At 46.9% G+C, this 10655-nt stretch overlaps 1 protein-coding gene across 3 annotated transcripts in view; it reads left to right on the forward strand.

Annotated features, from left to right (window-relative positions):
* The window catches only part of ESRRB (estrogen related receptor beta), a 127696-nt gene that overhangs the window by 39988 nt on the left and 77053 nt on the right, over nucleotides 1-10655 (forward strand). Inside the window, exon 1 of one of the 3 annotated variants that reach the window (XM_015287709.4) lies at nucleotides 10006-10568. The exons of the other annotated variants lie outside the window; for them this stretch is intronic. Within the exon in view, the coding sequence (XP_015143195.1) occupies nucleotides 10519-10568 (50 nt within the window). The 5' untranslated portion in view covers nucleotides 10006-10518. Of the gene's footprint in view, nucleotides 1-10005; nucleotides 10569-10655 lie in introns of those variants that run through there. 3 annotated transcript variants of the gene reach the window in all.

Genomic DNA, 10655 nt, shown 5'->3' on the forward strand with positions numbered 1-10655 from the left:
CTCTGACCAAGATCAGAAGAGGACAGTTGCCAGATGTCTGACTATTTCTGCAGCTCTTTTTTAGTTAGTACTGGAAGATTGGTTCTGAGTAACGAAGGAAATTTTATTATTTTAGAGAGTAAGACCTCTTCATCTTCGAGTTTGGGGAAACAATAAGGAACTGTATCAGGAAATACTGTACAGTATCTTGAAAAAGAACTCTTGATTTAGTTTTCCATGCCGACTCTCTCAATTCAGTTATTTCCTCCTGTTTCATCTGCTGGTCCCTCCCTCCCCCATGTGTTTAGGACCTTTCATTGAGCTGTGGATACAGACTACACTGATGTGCTTTTTGTGCAGTTAGGATCTGGTTGCTTGTAACTTCAGGGTTAGTCTATCAGCTGTGGATTAAATTGAGGGTGTCTATTGGGATTTTCAGGTCTTGGTTTTCTCATTGGAGGTCCTTCCCTCAGACATGTCTGTTAAGCACTTGCTGAGTCCCTTGAGACGCTTGATCTGTGTTTAAAGGGAAGCAGCTGAACCACAAGAAAAGAGAAGCAGAAGTGACTGTGTACTCGAGCGCTGTTGCTTTGAAGGGATCTTACTGAAAGCTCTGCAGAGCTTGCATGGCACTGGGTGCCAGGGGCTCTCTGTGTGCTCCGTCTCAGCAGAGACCTGTGTGATGGTGCTCTTTCTGGCCTTTCCTGCTCTGGGAGATGGTTGATGTCTCCTGGATGCTCCAGACATGAATTGTGTTTAACTCTCCTGAGACCCAGGCCAGGAAAACCTCAGTAGGATTCCAAGCAGCATCCTGCTCCCTACTTCTCTTAACGCTTCCCCAGCGGATACACCTGCCCAGGGAGAACAGGAACTCCATAAATAAATAATCTGCTCTGTCTCTCCTGATCAGCCCAAGCAGCTGTGATTGCTCCTGAATGCCTGGGTTGCTTTCTTCTTAATGGCTTTTAAACCAATTTCACCCTCATCTGATGACCCAGCTTCTCCTCTGATTTTTGAAAGAACGCTTTCTTCTTTTAGGAAGAGGGTTTTGGGGGGGGTGTTTAGGCTGTGCCAAGAGTTGTGGGTGAGGCGAAATGGTACCACTGCATGTAAAGCTGCAGTATATTGTCTCCAGTGTGCTGCCCCATGGTTTATTCTGACAAACCTCTACAGGGCATCTCCTCAAGTATTGCAGCTGGCATTGATGCTTGTTTGAGAGCACTGGGCATGTGTGATACTCATGGATGCCTCACAAATAAAAAGGAGTTTAATAACTCTAGCAGCATTCTATGTATACTGTAATTTTGGGTATGCTTTACTGTTGAAAGAGCTAACTACTGCGCACAAGTACTGTGCAAAAAAGTTTTATGTACTTGCTTTATGTAGCAAGTATTGTGCGCACTTCTGGGCTCCATGATATAGAAATGGTGTTGAGATGCTTAAAGTGTCTGGAGGACAGCAACAAAGCTGGTAAAAGGGCTGGAAGGCATGTCCTATCAACTTGGCTTGTTGAGTCTGAAGAAAAAGAGATCAAGAGGTGACCTCATTGCTCTCAGCAACTTCCTGAGGAGAGGAAGTGGTAAGGGAGGTGCTGGGCTCTGCTCCCTGATCACTGATGACAAGTCAAGCAGAATGGCATAAAGGTGCCCCAGGGGAGGTTCAGACTGGACATTAGGAAGAATGTTCAGGTGGTCAAACACTGGAACAGGCTTCCTAAAGAGGTGGTTAATGCCCTATGCCTGTCTGTGTTCAAGAGAAATGTGGATAATGCCCTTAATAATCTGCTTTAGCTTTTGGTCACCCTGGTGTGCTAGAGCAGTTGCACTTGATGATCTTTGTGTGTCCCTTCCTAGTGAACTTTCCTATTCCATTCTACTGAATGTCTGCCCGTTTCTCCCCAGAGAGTAGGAAAAAGCTTGGGAGCAAAAATTTAGAATGCAGTCTCTTGATTACCTGTTCAGCTGATCTACAGAATATCAATAATGTAAAGCTGGTCAAATACATGGGGCTTATACTGGTGTTCTTGTACTTTGTATGTATGGGCTGTAGCAGCTTTAAAAAAGAAGTTGTCTTTGTGTAGCAAGTATGTAATCAAACCTCAAGGTGCTCGGAATGTAGCCCTGTACAAACCTGAAGATATTTATTGCTCCTCTGATGGGTATCACCCCGGTGTGTCTATGCAGAAACATTTTGTATTTCTGGAACTATTCATACTGCCTCTGCAAGCAGAACACATGTGCTGGGCAGTAGGACATGCAAAGCCTGTTCTGTACAGCTTTACGCAGGTGGCCAGGTGTCTGTGGTGTATACTAGCAAGGCCTTGTGCTGTGTTGCAAGTCACTGATGCTTTCCCACGGTGCTTGATAAACCAAACCATTTTGTTTCTCCTCGTGCAATGAATGAGCCCCTAGAAACCAAGTAATCTCTCTGAGTGCCCTTGCCTAGTATCTTCTCCCTGGAAAGCCAGACAGGATTCTCCTGGGTGCCACACCATTGGCTACTTTGCAGATCTCTATTTTTGAGGAAGTGATGTTCTTTCTCTTCTACCATCTTCATTCTCTCTGTCCTGAAGTAGCCACAGGTTTAACAAAAAGGAGTGCTAGCCTTGTGTGGCTCCCAGAAGGAACCTGGTAACAACCACCTCTGGAACTTATGCCCTGGCATGAAGTCTACCCTTTGCTGAGCTGCTAACCACGAGTCATGAAATATTGCTACATGTTGATAAGCAAGGTCTAAAAGATGAAATAAGTTCTACTGATTTCAGCTGACTGTAAATATTTAATGGAAGCTCAGTATGTTCAACAGAGGAGCAAAGAGGTGGGTATTCGTAGTCCCCGATCACTACAATAAAAGTGCTCAAGAGATGAGTGAAAGACCAAAACTGGATTTTCCTTTGTAAGCACAGTGGAGACCAAGGGGATCTGTTGCTAGGAAGCTGTAGCACCAAAGTCACCCTCAGACCACATGGGACTGAGATTTGAGTTTGCCTTAACAATGATACTGAAAAGTAATTTTCTATAATGCTGCCACAAGAATGGCAAAGCTGGCAATGCAGAAAGGATGAAGGCACATTTGCTGAAATACACTGATGCATGCTCAAGTCCATCCGGAGATGGCTTTATTGCAGTCCACAACTTTCTCTGTGCCTGGATCTCTAAGAAACTTGGAAGTCACCTCAATAGGACCTTTACGAAGACATCTGGGGACTTGTATTTCCACACACAAGAGCGAGTGCTATCCTTTGAAGTGCACAGGGCTGCTTAGCAGAGCAGGACTTCTCCATACCTTTGCATAGAGAACCTTTCTTTCTGGTAATCAGCATGCATCTCTTTTTGACTGACTACCCTCTTGATCTTATATGTGCATACATCACATAGCTAAAGAAGACAAGTTCATATGGTCCTGAGTAGCTTTGTCACTCTTAAATGATGTTTAGGTGTATGTGGTATAGGTAAGAATTGGTTTTCTGTTTCTTTTTCAATTTCTTGTTTGAAAAAGCACATGTAATTGTGATCGTTCCTGGTCTGAAGGCATAGTTTTTGAATATTAATAGCTTGTTGACAAAAGCAGTGATTTCCTAGCATGCACTTCACTGCAAGTACCTGAATGAGGTGTTGGGACTCAGAAGTTAAATGTATGTTAAGCGTGGGATACAGTTTGTTGGCAAAGCAGTCTAATGAAATAAGAGCTGAGGGTGTGATGGATTATTACCAATGTGCTTTTGTCAAGAAAGTGAAATGTTGTACAAGTAATAAATACACTCAAGAGGGAGTTGTGAAAAATCTATATTGTTCAAACAAAAAGTTAGTACAGAACAGGTCTTCAGAGTGGAGGTGTACTTAACTGATCCAAAGCAGAGGGTTCTTGTAGTTATTGCACTTCTCATACAGCTGTCAGAAGGAAACTGGCCTTTGGCATGCCTGGCTTTAGCCTTCTGTTAGAAACAGGAGCATTCTGGGGCTGGAGGACGTGACCAGTAGGGCGGTTGATCACATGATAATCTCTGCCTTTTTTCTGGATTGTTTTCCATCAGGTTTCCTAAGGTCACTTAGGACTTTCAGATTTGTCTTGCTGTTAAACGTTTCTACATATCCCCTCTCACTGAGCTCTTCTGTATTTAGCCTGGCTGATCATGTGAAGTCAGTGTCTTCTGATGACCAAGGCTAGATGGAAGTTCCAGCAGGGAAAAGAAAGCCTTTAATCCTTGTTCTCTTCATCCCATATACTCTGGATAGAAACTTTTCACTGGTTTGCTTTGTAACTGCCTATGTCACTTTCCAAAAGGACTGTGTTACCTTCACAGAGAACCCAGCTAAGAGGAAATTGCACACATACCCACTGTTTTTTGTCACATTCTAGAATTCAAACTGGAAAGCCAGTGCCACTGCAACTGCTTCATTTCTGTTGCTGAGAAAAACTATCTTGCACATGCTGAAGTTCCTGTTTCCATCACAGGTTTGGAAAAATTATCTTCCATTTTCACTGCTTAGCCTGCATTGGATATGCTTTCTAGCAGCTGTAACTTGGAAATATTTGCATTCTTTTTAAGCCCCTCTCCTTCTGGGCAGAGACGTTCAGCATTATCAGTACATAGGTGAACATGTTTGAATTCTTTCCTTGCTGCATACCAGTGAGTAACTATTCTTCCTCTTGATGAGACAGCTATTTCTTGTCAGTAGTTCAGCAAGTGAGCTGGTACAGTGAATGCTGGGGTCCTGAAGTGGGTTAAGTTGTGCAGGACTTCAGAGAGAAGCAGCAAATATTCCTCTAACATGGGGAGACTGAAAAAGCATTCCCAGGCACCTCCTACCCTCTCACCTAGGCCTCTTATTGCAAAAGGTAGTGTACTCAGATTAAAAGGTTGAAGCTATTTGGCTTTGTTTCATCTTCCAGGATGAACTACCACAGTGGAAAAGCCACTCTTGTCGTGTCAGTGATGGCTAAGCAGAGGCAATTTCAAAAATTTTTGAAGCCACGTGTTCCCTCCCTGCTCCTGGTACTATGCAAGCAAATAGCCCAACTGCTGTTCTACGGACAGCTGGAATTATGGATGGAAAAGGGTTCATTTTTGCTTTGCTGCAATTTGGACAGAGTCCCAGAATAGCTAGTATGATGATGTGTAGCTGTCAATATGAATAAAACCATTTTCCTGTCAATGTCTTGGTCACATTCTGCTTGGCCAAGGTGGCCCAACTGAGGGTTACTCTAATACATCACAGGATACAGATCAGCAACAGGTCAAAATTTGTAGCTTGGATGCAGGTCATCCAAGTCTGCAAGATCAATCTACCTGTGTAATTACCTGCCTTTTTTGAGGAAGGTTGCTGATTGCTTAGTTAAACAAGAGCTAGCCAAACTCTGGCCAAAGGAGTAAGTTGACAAAACATGAAAGCAGATAAATTGCATTATTTCCGAGAAGGGAGATTGGAAGTCCATATCAAATACATAAGCAAACTAATGATGCAAGAAAGCATAAACCCAGTAAAAAGGTTTCCTCTCTTGCCTCTCTCATGCAAAAAGAAGTAAATTTCTTACTACAAGCTCTTAAATCTAGAAAACTGTGTATTTTTCCCATTGTCTGTCTTCTTTCCCATTCGATAAAATACAGTGTGTACACTTTCATCTAAGATGCCAGCAGAAATGCGTTCTGCTCTGGAAACAGAGCTCATCCTGCTATAATGCTGCAAAGTAGGAAACAGTACAAGTAGGGAAGGACAAAAATCAATATTGACCCTACAAAAGCGGGGGTTATTAGAAGAAAATAGGGGTTGTTAACTTCTCGTTAGCAATGGAGGGACTGTGTCGCATCTGAAGGCTCCTAATACTGTTGCATCCAAATTCAGAATGAGGAAAAAATTGGAACCTAATGAAAGGTCACTTTTCTGGGACAGAGAATTCTGAGGCAATGCAGGGCAGTAAGGGTTAAGACATATGCAGACTTACAGTGTGCTGCTGATTTGCTCAGGTTGATCTTGGGCAAGTCAGCCTCTTTATGATATGATTTGACAGTCTATAGGTTGAGAATTATAACAAATGTTTCAGAGACCAGGTAATGCTTGAAGCATGTGTAAGGATGTTCAGATGAGCAGTTATTTAAATGAAAACTGTTTCCTGTTTAAATAGATGTTGAGCTTTAGCAGTGATGGTGGTGATGTCTTTTAGATTGAGCATATTGTTCATAAAGCCATAAGGAATGTTTTGGGGAAAACAAAAATCAATATGGAGTTCAGTAGAGAGTGACAAATTGTCTTTGGTGGAGACAGTGAACTGTTTCGTTTAAGTGTAGTAAAGGAAAGTAGAACAGAGCCCCTACATAGAGAAGCCTGTCTTGTCCTCAAGGATAGAGTCCTGATCTGGGGTGGGGGAAGCAAGGGGATATATGTGAGAGTAGTGAGTGCCCACTGGTGATTAGGGACCTATGCTCAGAGAACCTAAGTTTCTCTTCATGGTTACAAGCTTTACAAAGTAGAGGTTTGAGGGCATGCAACACAATGACTTAAGCTGTGCTATTGGCCTCTGTAGTGTGAAAGTGTTGTCTTCGAAATTCATCCCAATTAGTCCTGTGTAACTGTTGTTCCTTTAAATGAGATGGGGTCTGGGAAGAGCCTCTGGTTGTTGAGTTTCTCTTTACCCAGCAGACAAGGCAGGACTGTGTGTACACAAGTCTGTCTTGCTCAGCTTAGCTCTCCTAAGTAGGTATGGTTTTTGCCCTGTGCAGCACCTCATTCACTTCTTTGTGAGAGTATAATAGTAGGCCTTCATAAAAGGGGAAAAAAAAAAAAACCTAAAACAACCCTCCCCAAAGTAGATATTATCTTCTGCTGTATTTTCCTTATTCACAAAAAACTAACCTTATCACCAAGTGAAATCAGGTTTGTTTGGCAAGATTTGCAGGTTGCTCCTATATTAGTCCAAATGAAATTTCTGCCAGTCAATCAGTCATCTTCCTGGAAAGCTGATTGTTATCTCATGATAAAAGTTTTAAAGAAGTAAAAAGTTAATCCATGGAAAATTGCTTAGTTGTTAAAGGATGGGAGAAAGTTTCTCAAGAAATTCTTAATCCATCATGTCTTGGAAGATCCAGCAGAAGTACAAAAGACATCTTTTTGGGGAAGGGGAGATTGCGTATCTCGAAGAGGTATTGCTGGGGCTCCATCTGCACTCTAACTGTGCTCTGTTCTGAGTTAACTCATGGAAAGTCATTGCTCCATGTTGGGGTCAGGTGAGAGATGAACTGGGGACCTCAAAATCCAATGCCTGCCTTATGACGATCAACTCAACAGGTAGCATTTACCTGAGGTATGCTCTGTTCAGAGGCTGCAAACCAAGCGGGTTGGAGTGCTCTCCTCCCCCTGGAGGGAGAGCAGCACTTCCAAGGCAGGATTCAGGCAGGCGAGCAAGGGCTGTGCTCATAGGACAAGCTAGCTTTGCTGTTGTGTGTGCAGTTCTACCTTGTATTTACTCATACTGAGGCTTTTCGGTCTGACAGCCAAATCTTAGTCTTTCTAAACTTGTTCTGGCACATTTTTGCAACACACATTGGAAGGAGGGCCACCTCAAGATCAGTGTTTCCTTTAATCTTGGGAGGGAAGAGAGTTTGGCTAAAGCTGTGAGAAGAGCTCAGTGAGAATGGTGTGCAGAGGGGATGAAGCAGAGGAAGATGAGGCCTCCTGAAATTCCCAGATCAGCCCTCAGAACTCTTGTCCCATTCCTTGAGGAGTTCAGGCTTACAGATCAGGCCCAGACAGCAGAAGTTGTTCCTTTATAGCTTTCAGAGAAAAGAAGCCACGGCTCTGCTCAGCCCCTCTTGAGGTGGGGGAAGCTCCATTTGTTTGCTTGCACTGGATCAGGAGAGATTAATGTTACATTTCTGCACCACTTTGTAAATGCCCACCTTACCCAGGCAATTCTGTCAGCAGCAGCCCATTTCCAGAGTACAAACCCACTATTGTACTGCTGATATCAGCTAATTCGGCCCCATGGACCTTGTGCCAGGCGATCACATGGCTCCCTGCTTGCCTCACCTCAGCCTGGTTAAAACTTAAAGTGAAAAATTAGATCAGCTATTGGGAGAGCAACACCTGCCTGCCAGACCATCCCCACTCTGCTCTCCCATTCACTGAGGGGCCTGCAGCAGAACTAATCCTGCACAGTCAGTATGCAGACAGTGAGCATCTTTCTAGAGAAAAATGCTTTCAGCCAAAATCAGCTCACTGCAAACACCTTGGCTGCTCTTGAAACCTGCCCTGACCCTGTGTGCCTCCTCCAGCGTCTCTTGCTACATCAGGAATCCTCTTCATGGGGAAGTCAGGTCATCAGCAGGTCCCTCTGAGCTCAGATCCCTGCAGGAAATGCACTGGTGCTCATTTCCTCCTCGTCTCTGGTTGCGTTAGGATTCTTCAGTGTGGTTGGTGAGATCCTTTCCTTGCAATCCTGGGCGCTGCTACTGTTGCCCCTAAGCCTTTGTCTTCAGACTTACTGGCATTTTAGAGTTTTCACTGTGCTGATGCGTCACTTAGGAGTACCGAGGTGTATGTGTGTGTATTCCCTTCCCTTTAACTCTGCTTCCAGGAAAGATGTATATTCTGAACTTTGTCTCACCTGCAGCATCCAGGTAAGCAGATTTGGCTCAACTTTTAAAACTGCGGACAAGTCTGTGCTGTCTCCTGTTTTCCAAACTGTTTTCAGTGGCTTCTTCGTGTGCCTTGTGTTAAGGAACGTTGATCAGAACCTCCCAGCTTGTCCCTGCACAGCTGAGGGACACAGCAGGACCTGCCACGGATCTATACAGTGTTTTTGTTGCATAGTGGTTAAGATCCCTGGTAGAGAATCTGTTGCGAAAGTTGTGCTGCCTTTAGCAAAGGAGGTGTTTGCTGTGAATGTGACTATTCCTCTTTTTCTGAATGTGGTCTGCTTCAAGTTTCTCCTAATATGGCTTACCCTAAAACTTTCTTACAACACAGTGGTTCAGCTGTAAACATGGCAATAAACACTGTTTCCCTCTCTTGCTGTATAGCCCCTCCCATCTGGAGAGTTCTCAAGGATCATCGCTTCTCCTGCTGTGTTGCGCTCCTGCCTCAAAATAGCTTCTGTGCCTTGTATTAAGGAGCATCCTTAATGCTCCAACTTCTTTATTTGCCTGGCATAGGAGAGTGAAGTTTTATTCAGCTGTGTTTATTTCCCTTTTTAAAAAGCCTCCGTTTCTGGTTTGTCGGTGAAGGTTATTTCAGTGTATTTGAGCATCAGACACCTATGCGTGAAGTAGAGGTGTAGGAGAGGGACGTGGGAGGTTTGCGTCGGTGCCCTCTGGGATTCGAAGGGCTGCTGGCAGTGACCAAACAGACCCTGCAGGGTACCTCCATGTGAGACAGGCTTCCAGGACAAGGCTCTGGGCATGTGACTGAGGCTTGTGTGCTCATACAGAGAGGGTTGTTCAGCTGGGAGCTGGCCTGCTGCTGTAGGAAGGCGGTGAGGTTGCATGGGTGTGAGAACGTGTGTGGGGATTGTGAAATCCTGGTGACAGGGCAGCTGGTGTGCACGCAGAGCTTAGAAAAGTCTTTCATGACGATTGTTTTGTGCTGGTTTTGATTGTGAACATTTCTGACGGTCCGTACCTACGGGCGTGTGCCTGACAATACGTGCCTTTATCCCGAACGTCCGATTCTGGTCTCAGTGCCTGGGTTTATTCCAGCGCGCTGTCAGGCTGCACTGAAGCGACATCTCAACGGTGCTGCTTTGAAACCGGGATCGGGCGCTCGCCTGCCTGCGTGCGCTGAGGACGTGGGGCTGTGCAGGGAGCTGTCGGCGTAGCGCGGGGCTGCGGCAGCGAGCCTCGGCCTGTGCGTGCGGAGCCGGGCCGGTGCGGCGCGCCGAGCCACGCGTGTGCGGGCCGTGTGCGCCGCTGCCCGCCAGGTGCGCGCCCGCGGGAGGCGCTGCTCCCGAGGCTCCGCTCCGCGGCGTTTCCCCTAACCCTAAACTCTGCGGCCGTCGCTCCCGGAGGGTGCGAGAGACGCGGGCCCGCGCGCGCCGCCGCTGCGCTGCTCCCCGTGCCGGGGCCGAGCGGCGGGCCGTCATCGCGCGTCCCAGCGCTGCTGCCGCCGCCCGGCCCGGGGCCGCCCCCGGGTGCGCTGCGTCCGCGAGGCCGGAGCGGAGCCCCCCCGGCCGTGCCTCCCCCAGCCGCGCTCCAAGCCCAGCCCCCGCGCGGGAACCAATCGCCGCTCGTCCGTCTCCATCCATCTCCCGGTGTTAAAGCTACAGCGGGGCTCGGGGCGGCGAAATCCCCCGTGGCTGGGTCCTGCGCGCCGCCCGCCTCCCGCCGCTGCCAGTGTCCGGGCGCGGAGCGGAGCGCAGCGGAGCTGCCGGCCCGACCCGGCCCGTCCGCCTCTTCCCTGCCGCCGGGCTCGGCTGGCTCCCTGCCGCGGCTCCACGCCCGGCGCCCGAGTTGTCCTCTTGTTGTTTCCCTTCTTTCTTTCTTTTATTTCTCTCCTTTTTTTTTTTAATTTTTTTTTTCCTTCAACCGGGAATGCTCAAAGTGGACTGATGGACATTTCCGAGCTGTGCATCTCTGACCCGCTCGGCTACCACAACCAGTGAGTGCGCCGCGTTGTGCCGCGCCGGGACCGGGCGAGCCGCGGGCGGGCGGGGACCGGCACCGCTGCCGGTGGGTCGGGACGGGG

This window comes from Gallus gallus, chromosome 5, assembly GCF_016699485.2.
Source record: "Gallus gallus isolate bGalGal1 chromosome 5, bGalGal1.mat.broiler.GRCg7b, whole genome shotgun sequence".
Classification (NCBI taxonomy): domain Eukaryota; kingdom Metazoa; phylum Chordata; class Aves; order Galliformes; family Phasianidae; genus Gallus; species Gallus gallus.